We start from the raw sequence: 17,110 nt of genomic DNA, 5'->3' as shown, positions 1-17,110 counted from the left end.
TGATCAATTAAATTATATTTTTTTGGTCAAAATTTCGTAACATGTATTTTGAGTGTGTTTGATAAAATTTGTTTTAGCCGGGGCTAGAAGCTGATTTTTTTTAATTTCTTTTGTTTTAATAGATGTTTTATAAAAGAGTTGTAGTAAAACATATAATAGATGTTTTATAAAAGAGTTAAAAGTAAAATATATAAATTAATGCACAAATAAAAAAATCACAACTGTCATCGTCATCGTCATCATCATCACCCCCACTAATATAATTAACTAGTTATAATGGGCGGCAATTCTTGACACGACCTGTCAACCCGACACAAAGAAAACAGGTTTGGGTCGACTAACACAACCCGTTTAAAAAATGGGCCGGGTTTGGGTTGACCCGTATTAAAAATGGGTCGGGTTCAAATTGACCCGTATAAAAAATGTGGTCGGGTTCAGGTTTACCTGAACTATATACTCGATCATATGGGTCGGGTATGAGATTAGGTGATGTCTGACCCGATTACCCGAAACCCCATAGCTGTATACCTGAATTATATACCCGATCATATACCCGAATTTTTTAATTTATATTTTTATTTTTCATTAACCTTTGTCTATAGTAATTTATTTTATTATATCCATAATGTGAAAAAATAAATTTTCTATTTTATAATATTATTTATATTTTATATGTTGTGAAGTATATACTATAAGTAGTATAAAGTTATTATTAATTTATGATATAACTTAGGGTGAGAGGGGCACTCCCCTAAGAGGGGAGTCCCCTCTCTTACGCATAACCAATCCTCGTGTGCCACGTCAACTCCCCTCTTAAACTCCCATAACACCCTAAATTGATGGCGGCACTCCCCTCTTAGGTGACTTGGTTTTTTTTTTATTTGTTGTAATTATGCATGTTTATAAAAAAATATTAATAAAAATTAAATAAAATTTAACAAAAGACATTTCAAAGTAGAAAATAAAAATAAAAATTAAATTCAAACTAGAAAATTAAAATTACATTCAAAGTAGAAAATTAAAATTACATTAAAACTAGAAAATAAAAATTTTAGAAATCGCGTGGCCACCTGTACTTGTTAGCGATGTCGTGCTTTCGGGCGAGGATGAACGGCAACATATTTGGCGGAGCATCGTCGTGCGGCTTGAGGAATGTTTTCATATCTCGATCGTAATTGTAGTTTTTCATCGTCTCGCGTTGTTCCGATATGAGCTCGCGAGCCTCCGACTCTCTTTTCTTCCTCAATTTGATCGCCTCCAATTCCATCGCATGCTTCGCTTCTTTCATGGCGGTGTACTCTTTGAATTGTGCCGCCAACTCGACCGAGCTTCCCTCGACGATGTCGCTTGACGCTTGTCTCGCCGTTGTGTTTTTTGTGGCGAGGGGTCTTCGTTCATATCGGGTATCGAAGGGTCCACGTCAACGGGCTTTCTTTTTTGTGCCGAACCTTCCCCTTCCTCACCCAACAATGGGACTTGGGCCCATTTGTCGTGTTTTCGAACCACCTCCCACGTCTCGACATGTTGAAAACCGTTCGGAAATCTCTCTTTAAATTCTTTTAACGCGACTTTCATCACGTCGAGATCCTTACATCCGCTTCCTCGTGTGCGATCCTACATATTATAAAATAATAAGTGTTAAAAAATATGAACTTAGTAAAGAAAATTAAAAAATATACAATGTTAAAAAATATAATTTTTACCGCTTGTTGGTATAGGCCGTTGAAAAAGTTTATTTTCGTCAGCATCGGGTTCCATTTAGATCGTACTTGATGCACGGTCCGATTACTGCCACCAACGGTGGCGTTAAAATGATCTAAAATCTTACGCCAAAAACTATCGCGGTTTTGTTGATTGCCCTTCTTTTTGTTGGTAGAGCAATGTACCCACGCCTTCGCCAACGCCTCTTCTTGGACCTTTGTCCATTTTTCGCTCGTCATTTTTCCCTTTTTATCCCGGGCGTCATCTTCTTCGTTGCCCACGTCTTCATCCACATTATATTCATCGTCCTCGTGCTCGTCCTTGTCGCCCAAATTTTGAGTTTCGGGCACTACCTCATCGTCCTCGTCGTCGTAAATAGGTAGAGGACGTTCAACATTTCCTCGTGTAGATGAAACTTGTGGGGAACGAAAACCATATGGGTCGAAGGCGGGGGATTGAGGAGGAGCATCCATTGATAACAAATTTTGAAAATAGCCGAAATTGGGTTGAAGGTTGGGTGGTTGGGTGTTGTCAAGGAGGGGTGTGAAGGTTGTTGGAAAAAAAATGGGGGTTGTGAAGTATATCCGAAAGGGGGTTGTGGTTGTGCACTTGCACCGCTCGAACCACCACGAGACGGTTGCGAGCCCCGTCCCTTAGTTTTTTTCTTGGCTTCGCGGGGTTGGTTCTCCATTGCTCGGTTTGAAGTGGGTGTGATTTGAGAGTATAAAAAATGAGTGAAGTGGGTGTGATTTGAGAGTATAAAAAATGAGTGAAGTGGGTGTGATTTGAGAGTATAAAAAATGAGTGAAGGGTGTGGTTTGAGAGTATAAAAAATGAGTGAAGGGTGTGGTTATTTATATTTGTTTAAAAAGTGATTTTTTTTAAATTCGACCGTTTAATATGACCGTTCCTCAAAAAATGTGCCATTCAACGCGGTGAATACACACCGAAACCCTTCCCCGAATCGGGTCCTCGCGTTGATGGCGGCGGTGTTCCCGATCGGGGTTAGGGGTCACCGCATTCACTCCCCGAGTGTGCCCCGGATACCCTTATATGTATGTAATGTACATTTTTTTTTGTTTATAATAGTTGTTGTATAAATAAAATTATATAATAATTATAACAGTAAAGAAATGTATTTGAAAATCCCAACGTATATCTTTTAACAAACTAATAGATATACCTGCTGAGTAATTACTCGACAAATACCCGACGGGTATAAGACACGATTTTACAACCGAGAATAAGTATGGAATTATCAATACCCAACCCAAACCTGACCTATTTCCATCCCTACCACTTCAACACATTGGAGAATTCCACTAGTATTATATTATTAAGAGTGTGGATTAAAAAATATAAGTGTGTATCAAAAGTATGTACTTTTTAAAAGTAACACTTTTCTTTATTTCTTTATTTTATCATTAAAAGTTTAATGTTTATTGTAGAGTACACCCACAACTCCACAAGCACACAACTTCTTATAAAATATAAACTGTTCATCAAAACACAAACCACGTGTCTACAATGGTCACCGGAGCCGATCCAACGGCCATTAATCGGTCGTCAACCAACAACGCCTTAGTTCATCAGCACAAGCAACCTTTTTAATCTCCCCATCAACGTATCCATTCTAATTTGGCGACCCACATAAATCTTTTTCCAAGATCAAGATAAAAAAAACCAGTTTTTCTTTAAAAAAAAACCGAATAATAAAAAAGCATATGCCATTGATCCTTAATGGGTTCTTTTTAACCATTGTTAACAGACCCTTTTAGCTTCTTTGTTTGTCCACTCATTTTCACCTACCCTTTTCGTTTCTTGATCATAAAGGTACTTGCTTTCTTGTCTTTTTGTTGTTAATTTGTGTTTCTTGATTGATTGAAATTGACGTGGTGGGTTTAATTGGTGTAATGTGTATGTTTCTTGCTGTTAATTAGTCAATTGTTGGTTAGAAATTTTGATTTTTTTTTTTAATTCTAAAACCCTAGTTTTGTCTTTACTTGTGAGTTTTCTGATAGTGAAATGCATGATTTTGATCCTGTGACAGTCTGAATTTTGCTATTAATAGATGCATTTTTGTCAAGTAAATCATCTTTAGAAATTGATGTTTGTGTTGTTATCAAACTGAACTTCTGGTTAATCTTGGTTTGTCCAAAAGAGGGTTTTTTTTTTTTTTTTTTTTTTTTTTTTTTTTTGGTTCTAGGGTTATTGTAAAGATTATCTTTTGTAAATTGTTTAAAATGGTGTTTTGATTCAGGGTTCTGGAGCTGGTAACTATATCCGATTGATCGATCGGTAATCACCACATATGAAAAGATTGTGAAATAATTTTCAATTTGAAGGATTTGAATATGGGGACAGATAAGCAGCCTGTTGGTATACTAGATACCATCAACATGGAGACAGTAAGGACTATGTTAACCCATACATACCCATACCCACATGAGCATTCCCGGCACGCCATCATTGCAGTTGTTGTCGGTTGCCTATTCTTCATTTCATCAGACAACATGCATACACTCATCCAGAAGCTAGACAAGAACATTAAATGGTGGTCGATCTACGCGGGTTTACTTGGATTTTTCTATTTCTTTTCGTCCCCGTTTGTTGGGAAGACTATCAAACCGAGTTATTCAAATTTCAGTCGATGGTAATTACACCAATACTTGTTATTTTATAATTAGATATTTAGATATTTAGATCATTGTTCGTAACATTTGGAAAATTTTGGTTGACCGGAGTGTTTTTTATGGTTTGTAGGTATATCGCATGGATATTAGTGGCGGCTTTATACCATCTTCCAAGCTTTCAGTCGATGGGCGTAGATATGAGGATGAATTTATCGCTATTTTTGACAATATTCATTTCTTCCATTTTTGTTCTCCTTGTTTTCCATTTAGTATTTCTCGGCCTTTGGTATATTGGTCTTGTTTCCCGTGTGGCTGGAAGGAGACCTGAGATCTTGACTGTTCTTCAAAACTGTACGGTAAGTTACACTAATTCCTGTTTCGGGGCACCTAATGGAAATTACCTATTTGCCCATTGTGATTGTTACCAATTGTTGTAGTTTATTTTTAGACATTTTACAAAACCGTTCTTAAAAAAATGTTGTGTGTCTGGTTAGACGTTGCAATTTAATAGGATGAAGGAAGTATGGTGTACATAGTTGTCAATAGCGATTGCTATAGCGAATAGCGTAGCATATAGGTCGAAGGTCGCTACAGGGTATGCAACGATAAACAACGGGATTTCAGTTTTTTTTTTCTAAATATAAATAGCGATTAAATACAGCTATAAAATAGCTGGATTTTAGGTTTTTGTCAAATATACATGTAAAATAGCGTATATACCAGGGTATTTTGATATAATATACACATAATATTTTTTTTTAAATTTTTTTAGTGTATCGCTATTTATAAAATAGCGCCCGCTATTTATCGCTTTTCGCTATGTAGCATATAGGTACCTTATCGCTATTTGTCGCTATTGGCCATTAACAACTATGATGGTGTATATGTTATCTTTGTTCGTTGTTTTTATGGGCTTGCTATGCATGTAGGTATTAAGTGTGGCCTGTTGTGTATTTTATAGCCACTGTGGAAATCATGCTTTGAATGAAACGCCATTTGGACGGAAAGATTCGGGCCTGTTTTCACTTTGGAAAAAAAGTGAAGGGGGTGAATTGCTCGCTAAATTTCTCAAAATGTACGAATTTAAAGATGAAGTATGCAAATCTTGGTTTGCACCAGTTGGGTCAGCCCGTGATTATCCACTTCTTTCTAAATGGGTCATATATGGAGAGGTATATATTTTACTTTATTTTTTTCTGATTATTCTTGTACTCGACTTCTTTGATCTAAGCTATAATTCATTTTTTTTATATTCTATATATTTTTTTATTTCTGTTTTTTTTTTTTTCTAGTTTTCTTGCAGTGGTCCATGTGAGTCATCAGATGAAATATCTCCAATATATTCGTTATGGGCGACGTTTATTGGTCTCTATATTGCTAATTATGTCGTGGAAAGATCAACAGGGTATGTGTTTTTTTTTTTTTTTTTTTTTTTTTTGTTGTAAATATAATTAGCTATATTTTCTTATTGTTGGTCTTAATCATCAGATGGGCTCTTACTCACCCTCTATCTGTCAAAGAAACCGAGAGGTTGAAGAACAAGCAGATGAAGCCGAATTTCTTGGATATGGTTCCTTGGTACTCGGGGTATATATCCGCTCTATTTAAAAACACATACACATACGTGTTTAAGTCGTATATATTCACTTTTTAATGTATATATGTATATGTATTGTGTTGCAGAACGTCAGCTGATTTATTCAAGACTGTTTTTGACCTCCTTGTATCTGTAACTGTTTTCGTGGGACGATTTGATATGCGCATGATGCAGGTTTCCGATTTCTCTAATCGCTATCTTTTTATGACGTTAATTAATTTCTTGCATTTTTAATTTCATTATTTTGGTTCATTTTGTAGGCGGCAATGAGCGGTGGTCATGAAGGGGCTAAACAAGAAGATTTTTTATACGAACATTTTAGTGAAAAGGATAACTTTTGGTTCGACTTTATGGCTGATACCGGTGACGGTGGCAACTCTTCTTATTCTGTTGCTAAACTTCTTGCCCAACCATCGCTTCATGTTTGGAATAACGATTCGTTGAATAAATTGCCTCGTGGGGACCTTCTTCTTATCGGAGGTGATCTTGCGTAAGTTTCACCTTTTTTTGCGTATTTGTTTTCATTTTAATAATAAAATTTGAATGTAAGCTAAAACTTAAAAGTAATCGTGTTTATGTTCAGGTACCCTAATCCGTCAGCATTCACTTATGAAAAACGTCTCTTTCGTCCTTTTGAGTATGCTCTCCAACCGCCACCATGGTATAAAGAAGAACATATAGCTGTAAACAAACCCGAATTACCTCGTGGTGTTTCGGAACTAAAACTATATGACGGGCCACAGTGTTTTATTATCCCTGGAAATCATGGTGGGTTTTATTTATTTTTTGTAAATTTTCTTTTGAGTAAAATGTCATTTTCATCCCTGAGGTATGGCCACTTTGCGACTGTCGTCCAAAGGTTTGTTTTTCTGCATCTGGATCTAAAAGGTTTGAAATCTTGTCATTTTCATCCAACTCGTTAACTCCATCCATTTTTCTCCGTTAAGTCGGGGGTATTTTCGTCTTCTTAAACATTTTTTTGATGATTAAAGGGTTTGGGTGGGGAGAAAGTCAACAGAGGTGGATCTTTATTTCTTATAGTGTTTTTTATTTTAATAAAAAATGACTAAAAAGACGGAAATGCCCCTCTATTAACGGAGAAAAATGGATGGAGTTAACGAGCTGGATGAAAATGGCAAGATTTCAAACCTTTTGGATCCAGATGCGGAAAACAAACCTTTGGACGAAAGTCGCAAAAGTGGCCAAACCTCAGGGACGAAAATAGCATTTTACTCTTTTCTTTGTATGTCAAAGTTTAGTTTTTAGTATTTAAGTTGTTATTTTCTCGTAATTGCAGATTGGTTTGACGGACTTCAAACGTTTATGAGGTACATTTGTCACAAGAGTTGGTTAGGTGGATGGTTAATGCCGCAAAAGAAAAGCTACTTTGCATTGCAGCTTCCGAAAGGATGGTGGGTGTTCGGTCTTGATTTAGCTCTTCACAGCGATATCGATAGTTATCAATTTAAGTTTTTCTCGGAGCTCATACAAGAAAAGGTTAAAGAAAATGATTCCGTGATAGTTATGACACACGAACCGAGCTGGCTTCTTGATTGGTACTGGGATGATGTCACCGGAAAGAACGTCACACATCTTATACGCGATTATTTAAAAGGGAGGTGTAAACTTAGAGTAGCTGGGGACTTGCATCATTATATGCGACATTCATATGTTGAGTCGGATAAACCGGCAATAGTGCAACATTTACTTGTTAACGGGTGTGGTGGGGCGTTTTTGCATCCCACACATGTGTTTAGTAATTTCAATCAAGCGTATGGAACGAGTTATGAGACCAAAGCCGCTTATCCATCCACTCAAGATTCAAGCAGGGTATGTAGAGTTACATCATACTACGTAGAGTCTTTATCACATAATTCGAGGTAGCAAAGTGGATAATTTTGCACGGGTCAAAACAGGTAGGGTTGACCTGGAAGTTAATTTTTTTTGTAAACAATTACCAAGTTAAATCCGTTTACTAAAGTTATGCTATTTCAATTATAATCTGAATACATGAATAAGATGATTAAGGCAGTACGGACGACTTTTGACCCGTTAGACCTGTTTTTTAGCTATCTTTTAGTTAATCCTTTGACCCGTTAGAGATAAAACATAACCCAAATAGACGTGGTCTTATGTAAACGGGTCGAAATTGCCACCTCCACACGTAATTCTCACTGCATGTTTTGTGTCAAAAATTGTGCTATGCAGATTGCTCTGGGTAACATATTGAAGTTCCGAAAGAAAAACTGGCAGTTTGATTTCATCGGCGGGTTCATATACTTCATCTTGACCTTTTCATTGTTTCCACTGGTATGTGCTTCATGAATTTCGATTTTTATTTTAGAAAAAAAAAGCTGATTATTATAAACCTTTTTTTTTTTTTTGTGACAGTGCAAGCTAGATCATATCTTACAGGACGATACATTTTCTGGTCACATAAAAAGCTTCTTTAGCACAATGTGGGATTCTTTTACGTACATGTTTGGTCAGTCATATGTATCTTCTGCCGGTGCATTGTTACTGTTGGCTGCCGCAATCTCATTTGTCCCTTCGAAAGTTTCCAAGAAAAAGAAAGTAATAATCGGAGTCGTGCATGTTTCCGCTCACCTAGCTTCAGCGTTAGTTCTCATACTGTTAATGGAGCTCGGTGTTGAAACCTGCATCCGGCATAATCTTCTGGCAACATCAGGCATGGTTTTCTTTCATTTTAATCGTCAATATAATTGAAATTCTTCACAAATATACATGATATATAACTATTCTTTACATGATTAATAATTCTTTCATTTCAGGTTATCACTCGTTATATGAATGGTATAGATCAGTGGAAAGTGAACATTTCCCGGACCCCACGGGTCTCAGAGCGCGTATCGAGAAATGGACTTTCGGTCTTTATCCTGCATGCATTAAATATCTTATGTCAGCTTTTGATGTTCCCGAGGTAGGAATCATTTTGAATTTTCGGTACCTACCTATTGAATTCGAATTTATGTTATATATAGTTAATATTTTAAGCTATCAGGTAATGGCTGTGACGAGGACTAACATATGCAAAAACGGGAAGGTTTCACTCTCTCGAGGGACTGCGATTATATACTACGCCTCTGTTTTTCTTTACTTTTGGGTGTTCTCGACTCCTGTGGTGTCGCTCGTATTTGGAAGTTACTTGTATATCTGTATAAACTGGCTTCATTTGCATTTTGATGAAGCGTTTTCGTCTCTACGAATTGCTAATTACAAGTCGTTCACTCGGTTTCACATCATGGAGGATGGAAATCTTGAAGTTTTCACTCTTGCAGTTGATAAAGTAAGAATTTTGTTTGATAATTAACACCATTATTTTTATCAGGAAAATTGGATTTAAATAATCCCAACTCTTACCTATTGTCCGGCTATGATAGTCCCAACTTTTAACCTATTTTCTCCCAACGAGCTTTTTCTAACTGAGGTCTAACCCCGCTAGTTTTTTGCTGACGTGGATTGCTTATGTGGCAAAAAAGTCAAAGTTTTGATGATGTGGACTGCTTATGTGGCAAAGTTTCGATGGCGTGGACTGCTTATGAGCAAAAACTAACTGGGTTAGACGTCAGTTAAAAAAAGCTCGTTGGGAGAAAATAGGTTAAATGTTGGGACTGTCACAAAATATTTCGTTAGTTGGGACTGTTGTCGGTCAATAGGTAATAGTTGGGATTATTTAAATCTAATTTTCTTTTTTATTATTATTATATTATTAATATTAATTTTTTATTTCTTTTATAATGTTTTTGCAATATGATACTCAGGTCCCAAAGAAGTGGAAGCTGGATTCTGATTGGGATAATGAGTTAAAACAACAGCATCAGTTGAGTCAGCAAAGAAAATATCCAAGTAAATGGAGGGCTGATTCTTCTCATCAAGATCCAGTTAATACTGTTAAAGTTGTTGATCATTTTGTTATTCAAACTTATAAAGCAGAATCAGGGGTAGAAGATGTGTCTGTTTCTCACTGATGAGGAATCTAGTTAGTGGTTTGGTTAAAGTAGGTTTGTATCACATGTTCATTGTATCTACCACAGTAAATATTTGTGTAAATCTGAAATAACTAGGTTTTACTCGGTTAGTTAGATACAACTACGGGTGCAAACTCGCGAGCTACTTGAGCTCAGCTCGAAAAGGAAAGCCCGAAATGAGCTTGAGCCGGCTTGCAAGCCTAAACAAGCCCGCTATTTATATAATTATTATTAATTATATATTAAATATATAGGTAAAGGTTTCCTACGAAGGACACTAGGCATTGTGTTTAAATTTCAGGCATGGTGTTTTAGATTTTTTTTGGCATGGTGTAATATAGAAAAACACCATATATAACAATTTTAAAACACAATCATGAAATATAAAACACCATGCGAAGAAAATTAGTCGGTGTGTTCTAAATTTAATGCCTAGAATACATACGATTGTATATTTAATTGTTGCCTTTGATGTTTTTCTATGTTATACAATTTAATTCCAAAAGAATCTAAAACATCATATCTAAAATTTAGCCTATATAGACTTCTCACACTTTGTAGGAAAAATGTCTTTCGTAGACTAGCCATACCATATATATAGTGGCGAAGCTTGAAAATTTCCACCGGGGGGTCGGAAATCACCGGACCTAAAAGTATATACCTAATTTCTTTTATAAAACCGGGGGGTCGAAAACGTATATACCTAAAAGATTCTATATGAAACGTAGATACGTAACACTACTGAGTGAAAACCATACATGCATACAAAACAAATTGAATTTGGTAAGGTAATAAAACCATTATTTGATTAAGGTATGCATACAAAACAAATTGAATTTGGTAAGGTAATGAAACCATTATTTGATTAAGGTACAACCACTTAAGCACAATTTACAACCAAACAATATAAATGTACAATAACACCTTGCAAGACAAACCCTTAATGCACAACTTACAGCTTACTAATGCACTCACTTGTTGCAAATTAATAGTATACAAATAAATTACTACAAATATTATATCTCAAATGAAAGATGACATTGTAATAGTACTATCTGTATAAAGTCTGCATGTAACTCTGTTGTACACAATCAATATACGATTACTATATGTTAAATAAGGAACCAAGTCAACCAACCAAGGGTTTTGCTAATCAATCAATAAAAAACAAGATATCATTAGTGTCACAATATACCAACTACAAAGTATTACAAACAGAATGTTTTAAACACGTTGTAAAATGTCAAAATTCAGTTGTTGCAAATGCATTAAGATACCCAGCAGCAGCCTTCCCTCTGAAAATATACGAAGAGGGCAATACCGGATAACATAACATAGGTTCACTACAAAACCGTAGGGGTAAATATGTCATTTCAGTGGTCTCTATAGCTAACTAATTAGTATGAACATGCTACAAGTCTCTGTAAGTTAGCACGAGTCAGCGATATGTATCGACCAGAATGTTTGATCGGTGCAACTCGAGAAGCAACATAGTTATCCTAACAACTTCACTATGTACATCTGTATATACATGGTTAACTAGAATGACTTTTTATGGATATTTTCTCTAAGTTTGTGTAAAAGATGTAACGTTTCACTGTAAGAAGGATCACTTTTAGTTATCGGTTTGCATGAATTTACATGATCCGTCGACTCTAACACCTGTCGTGAAACAGAAAAGAAAAAAAAAAACTCAAAATCATCGTGTGTGCATGCGTGTGTATATGTGCGTGTGTTTGCAAATTTCATAGATTAAAAACTTACCACAAGTTTCCCATATCCGGGATATGATGATTCAATCGGAACTATTTCGAGTCTGAAGGCCCAACCCCCATAGCCTTCAACTATAGGGGTCACTTTAGTCTGCGAAAACATTCATTAGTTAAAAGTCAAAATCTGCATGTTTGCGGCCTGTAAAAAGTTAACTCTAAATAAAGATTGAACTTATGGTACTACCTCACAAAAACTAAGAACATCAAGGGCCCCTATTTTATGTAAGCGACGAATAAAATCATTAAGCTTTAATAACCTTGGAGAACCACTTCTCAACTCTCCTATCTGCAAAAACCGAAATATCAAGAATATCTTTCCATGATGATTAATGCACACACAAGATCAAAAAACGCGCTTACAGTTGGCGCAGGGCGTAGAACAAAACCCATTCGCCATGGCAAATCCGCAAGTTTGCTACCAAAGTGTGGGCAGCTATAGAACACCTGAACCATGAAGATAAATTGAGAATGTGTGTGTGCGTGTGTATCGGGTGCAAACCGTGCAATGTTGATAAGTTATTCGTGAAAAGAACATACCACACCGATGGTGTTATTGACAATGTCGTCTCGCTTTTCTGTTCTAGCCTGGTGAAGCATCTGCTTGACAACTAAGCCCCCCATGCTGCGATAACGACGCATTTGTCATTAAATGTATTCCAGATTAGAAAATAACTAATCAAACCATACATCACGCGGACCTATGAGTTACAAACACAACGGGTCGGTCTCCAATGCCTGCAGTAATTAGCCTATCCAATAGCATGGAGCTCACTTCCTGCAAAAACCAAATTTAGCTGCTACACAAGTAATCATCTATTATAGAGTAAAAGTACACGGATAGTCCCTGTGGTTTTCTAAAATTTTGGATTTAGTCCCCAGTTAACAAATCTAAAGGTTTCAGGAGGTCCCAGTTAGGGACTAAATGCGTTACAAAGTGCAAACCAGAGGGACCATCCATGTATTTTTGGCAAAAGTTGGGGACTAAATGCGTTACAAAGTGTAAACCACCGCTGAGTACTTTTACAAAGCTAGGGACCAAATCCAAAATTTTGGAAAACCACAGGGACTATACGTGTACATTACTCTTTATTATACAAATACATGTGAAAATGCAAACCTGAAGAGGCAGGCTTGATCCAGACCACTGTGTTAGATTTGTCTGCAAAAGATTCATAAAAAGAATATGGTTTTATATATCACATATCGCTAGAAAAGAGGTAGACCTGGTGTAATCACAAACCTTGTACTTAAGAGTAAACATACGGGCATGAGGGAAGTCAGCCGAAAGCCATTCGGCAGGCCAAAAAGTGCCATGCTTTCCTGCTTCTTCATCGATCTTTTCTACAAGTCCAGATTTTGACGATGACTTGCATTCAGATAATCTCCATGACTTAAACGGCCCACCACGCAGCCCATGAACAAACACAATGTCAAACAAAGGATCTGAGTGACTCACTGATTCACTATCGATATCATCCAACATTCTGGTATCAATATCAAGATAACCCTCATTAACTTGTGAAAATGGATTAATCCGATCCTTATCCAATGGTGCATCCACACCAGATTCCCGCCTTTCATCTACACGATATTTCCAGTGAGGCTTGTCTGGGTTGATTAAATAAATCATCTCGGTAAAATGAGGACACCTGTGCTTATCGTCATCATCGTTGCAAAAAATATTTAACAATGTTGCTCTAGCGTAGCTTCGCGTCTTGAGATCATTGCATCCGGGGATTTTTCCATTTGCGCAATCCTCAAGCCACTCACACCAAACTTTATCATTTAATATAAATTCCTTAACTTTTGGATGGACCGAAAGAATGGTTAAAAATCGGGCTGCATGCCTGCGGACGTGGGAAACAGGTGGAACACGGACACTAGATGGTTCACTTGCATGTTGAACACCGGTGTTCACATCTGTTGATGCGTTGTACACTTCACTTGCTGCTAATTTCTCATAATCATCTTTTAACAAGAGGCGACGTAGTAAAGAAACTACACCGTAATCGATTATTCTGGTTTGACAATCTGTGTCGTCACTACAGATTTCCGACATAGTTTTGATCCCCTTAAGGGTTACTAGTGCAGAATCTACAGCGGTTACTTTGGGTACACTTTTTTTTATACTTTTAAATGACGTATAAAAGGGCTCGATGGATAGAAGATCTTTCAAAGACTCCGTTCCCAACCAATTAACCGTTAGATTAACCACCGCGCTAGCCAACTGCTTAGCTGCCTGTGTGCCGGATACAACGTTTGCTTGGTCGATTTGAGTCTACAATGATTACATAACTTAATCACTTACCATAATCATCAGATCAGTACAACACATTAAATGGTTTAAAATGAAAAATGAAGCTACAAACCTTCACTTTATCCTTAGGCTGAGCACACCCTTTAAGTGTCGCCGTCCTATGTTTAAGAACGTCGCTTAGCAATATAGCTAACCAACCTTGAGAAATTGGTATGGAAGATGGAGCATAATCTTCGAGAACACGTGAAAGAACTCTTATAGCCGAAGAACGTGTAGCATCGGAAGAAGTATTCCCAAATACCCACAAAAGCAGAATGCTTGACCATTTGTGACCTTCTTCAAGAGACAAGTGCATGTTCCCCGTACATAATGATTCTAAACCTTTCGCCAACGCTTCTTGTACCGACTCATGCTTCTTCATTCTTTTAGCAGTTTCCCTCATTAAATGAAGACTCTTTTCCATAACCGCCTTTTGAGCTCCGGGACATCTTTCAATTGACAACAGGAATGCAGATAAAGCCACACGAGTCAAAGGAACATCGTCGCTTTTGCTTGCTTGTGACATGGTGGAAAGAAGACTAGAACTCCATTCCGGAACAAACTCATTTGAAGGAAGGTTTCGGTCTTCTAACAACAACCTAGCCACTAAACTCCCATGCCATTTCACAGATCTCTCGGGTGCAACCAAAGCAGTCATGATCGCACGGCCATCATGGTCCAGTTCTTGGATATGAGATCGGTTCACATCCGAAGCCATCGCCCAATTTGCTAACGCCCAAGCAGCAAACGGAACTGCAACATGTTGGCAATGCAAATCATCCCACAAACCAGGGATAAAAGTTGGAGAACTATCAACTATTTTGTTAAACAACATTCTTTTAGTTTTACGAGTGGATTTAACATATGGCGGCTCTAACTTCATCGCACCATTCGCTCTCGAAAGTCCCACACTGGCTCCATCACCTGAACTTGATGTTTCATTCCAATACATCCCGCCTTCTTCAACTACCTGAAGCGCGGCTGCAATGTCCCTCATTGCAGCTTTTCGAGATAACATAGGCTTTAACTTAATCTTATCCACATTATCATCATGAGAAGTGACAATATCCATTATTGCTGCAACAAGCATGCTCCTTCCTTTCATTGGATCAGCAATTTCGTTCGACTTCGACCCTTTTTGCTGCTTAAATGACAAAATGCAGCATGTTAATTCATGCTTCTCATTTAACCTTTCAAATACATAAATTAGGGTTTATTTAATATCGATGATTTAATTACCTTTCCCGTTGTAGTTAATATATATAGTTGATCAACAATACACAATATACCTGTTCCTGCGGATTGGCAGAGAAGATAAACCGGAGAAGATTACGAACGGCTTGAGGCCGCCTAAGAACCGCTTCATTAACATTACAATCAGCAATCAAGTAAGCCAAAGCCCTAGCCGATTCGGCCTGAGTCCCCAAATTTCCGCCTCTATTCAACGCAACGGAATCCAACAACCAATCCACCACCAACCCACCACCAGCACCAACAATAGCAGCCCTCCGGTTCTCATCAGCCGCCACAATATCCGCCAACAACGCGGCAACCCTAGCCTCAAACCCTGCGCGAACCTCATGGTTCGCTGAAGACAAAACAGACGTCAAAGAATTCCATAAAACCGATATAGCAACACCCGTATGCTTCATGGTGTCCAGAACTCTCCTCAACCACTCGTTCGAACGTTGTATGGTGAAATCTTTGAACATGCGGTCCTTCTTACATCGAACTTCGTTTAATTCGTCGGAATCGAAGAAAACGACGTAAGATGCAGCAACTGCAACGGTAATGGATAGCATGGTGGCCTTGAAGACAATGCGGGAGGATGTAGCACGTTGTGGTGGACCTGCATGTTGTAAGGTTTTGAGAATATTGTTACGAGGGGTTGTAAGGGGGGAGGAAATGAGGCGTTTGATGGTAAGGTTTGGTAGATGATGACGGTGACGGTGGTAGTTTACGGTGGTTCTGGTTATAAATGTACGGGAAAGCATTATGTATGTATATCATGCATGTAACAAAATCTTTGAGGAAATTTGTCAGGTTTTATGGATTTAAATTGTTAAGAGCGAAGATCGTGGGGAATATACGGGATTAAACTGTGGTAGATTTCTGACGTGGTTTTGTGAAACATTACATTGACGATTTGTCACCAAACAACAAAAAAACGAAAAGTGCCACGGTTTTAGAAAAACAAAATAAGAATAACACCATTACAGTCCATAGTATTACTATTTTCACTTTTGTAATAATTATACTTCATCATCGTGTAAAACCCTTACTAATTTAATGGGTAGGGATTCTATACATTAATGCAGAAGTGTGACAAGTGTATTATAACACTATATATAACACTATATAACACCATATAAACACCGTATAACACTATGTAATACCATATAACACTGTGTAACACTATATAACACTATATAACGCTATACATCTATCATAGACATGCTATCAGACAAAATATAGTGTTATATTTGTTATATAATGTTACATAATGTTATATGTTGTTACATAGTGTTATACGGTGTTATATGGTGTTATATAGTGTTATAATACACTTCTCATACTTCTGGATTAATGTACATGATCTTCTATCCTAATTTAATAATACTTTATCATTCAATATTTGCATTTTTATGCAAAAACGTCACTTAACAAAAAAAGTTCTGCATAACAATAATCATTTAAGTTTAAAACATTCAAAATATAGTTATAAAGAGGATAACGCGGACGCTTCATTTGATGTGTGTTCGGTTCTTGAACGATGCTTGATCTTCATCCAAAAGTTTAACGTAATCACCTATAATCAAAACCATCGTAATCGTTAGTTATGAAGGTTTTGAAACATATTTAAACAAGCTCGTGACACAAAAACAAGCAAGAAAACATCTTTTGCCAGCTACTAAGGCCCTCGCAGGCCGCGACCAGTTTCAAGGGTGGCCATCGCAGGTCGCGACAGCCGTGGCGGGGCGCAACGATGATTACTCTTTCCCGTCGCGTAGCGCAAAGCCCTCATTTCGACAGAAAGTTATTTTTCTTCGAGCTGCATTTGCCCAGCTTTGCTACATTTTAGTCTAACAATCATAACTTTCATAATACTTGTCCGATTTGCA

The 17,110-nt window shown here is 37.2% G+C and overlaps 2 protein-coding genes and 1 long non-coding RNA gene across 4 annotated transcripts; 1 reads left to right on the top strand and 2 right to left on the bottom strand.

The window, feature by feature from the left end:
* Positions 1 to 3,177: 3,177 nt before the first annotated feature.
* On the top strand, positions 3,178 to 10,041 carry LOC110918577. Of its 2 annotated transcripts, none has more exons than XM_022162874.2 (15): positions 3,178 to 3,325; positions 3,962 to 4,354; positions 4,465 to 4,690; positions 5,264 to 5,506; positions 5,627 to 5,739; positions 5,823 to 5,921; positions 6,018 to 6,105; positions 6,192 to 6,421; positions 6,515 to 6,699; positions 7,229 to 7,761; positions 8,140 to 8,241; positions 8,323 to 8,620; positions 8,724 to 8,872; positions 8,954 to 9,238; positions 9,714 to 10,038. In XM_022162874.2, exons 2-15 carry the CDS (start codon positions 4,056 to 4,058, stop codon positions 9,918 to 9,920), a joined length of 3,057 nt encoding a protein of 1,018 aa, XP_022018566.1. In that variant the 5' UTR covers positions 3,178 to 3,325; positions 3,962 to 4,055; the 3' UTR covers positions 9,921 to 10,038. The 2 variants fall into 2 exon arrangements, with proteins under 2 accessions (XP_022018566.1, XP_022018563.1); XM_022162871.2 differs by having other exon boundaries at positions 3,220 to 3,534; positions 9,714 to 10,041.
* Positions 10,042 to 11,414: 1,373 nt separating this feature from the next.
* On the bottom strand, positions 11,415 to 11,771 carry LOC110917841. The gene is made up of 2 exons (XR_002580894.2): positions 11,685 to 11,771; positions 11,415 to 11,582 (listed from the first exon to the last, which is right to left on the bottom strand). It is a non-coding gene; the product is annotated as an uncharacterized LOC110917841 (long non-coding RNA).
* Positions 11,772 to 11,798: 27 nt separating this feature from the next.
* Positions 11,799 to 16,034, bottom strand: LOC110919210. Its single transcript, XM_022163488.2, has 9 exons — positions 15,278 to 16,034; positions 14,062 to 15,132; positions 12,933 to 13,970; positions 12,810 to 12,851; positions 12,391 to 12,467; positions 12,230 to 12,314; positions 12,053 to 12,136; positions 11,877 to 11,978; positions 11,799 to 11,831 (listed from the first exon to the last, which is right to left on the bottom strand). The coding sequence occupies exons 1-9, from the start codon at positions 15,980 to 15,982 to the stop codon at positions 11,799 to 11,801; spliced, it is 3,237 nt and encodes a 1,078-aa protein (XP_022019180.2). The 5' UTR covers positions 15,983 to 16,034.
* Between the last annotated feature and the right edge of the window lie 1,076 nt (positions 16,035 to 17,110).

This window comes from Helianthus annuus, chromosome 16 (assembly GCF_002127325.2).
Source record: "Helianthus annuus cultivar XRQ/B chromosome 16, HanXRQr2.0-SUNRISE, whole genome shotgun sequence".
Taxonomy (NCBI): Eukaryota; Viridiplantae; Streptophyta; class Magnoliopsida; order Asterales; family Asteraceae; genus Helianthus; species Helianthus annuus.
Note: the sequence above shows the minus strand (reverse complement) of the source record. Positions and strands in the feature narration are given on the sequence as shown.

Excerpts from the sequence above, each read along its gene's own strand:
- LOC110918577 (XM_022162871.2), top strand. The coding sequence starts at position 4,056 with ATGGGGACAGATAAGCAGCCTGTTGGTATACTAGATACCATCAACATG. Across the intron at positions 4,355-4,464 it reads TATTCAAATTTCAGTCGATG|GTATATCGCATGGATATTAG; the intron begins GTAATTACACCA and ends TATGGTTTGTAG. Across the intron at positions 7,762-8,139 it reads CCACTCAAGATTCAAGCAGG|ATTGCTCTGGGTAACATATT; the intron begins GTATGTAGAGTT and ends TGTGCTATGCAG.
- LOC110919210 (XM_022163488.2), bottom strand. The coding sequence starts at position 15,982 with ATGCTTTCCCGTACATTTATAACCAGAACCACCGTAAACTACCACCGT. Across the intron at positions 13,971-14,061 it reads AGCCTAAGGATAAAGTGAAG|ACTCAAATCGACCAAGCAAA; the intron begins GTTTGTAGCTTC and ends TAATCATTGTAG. Across the intron at positions 12,137-12,229 it reads TCAATAACACCATCGGTGTG|GTGTTCTATAGCTGCCCACA; the intron begins GTATGTTCTTTT and ends TTCATGGTTCAG.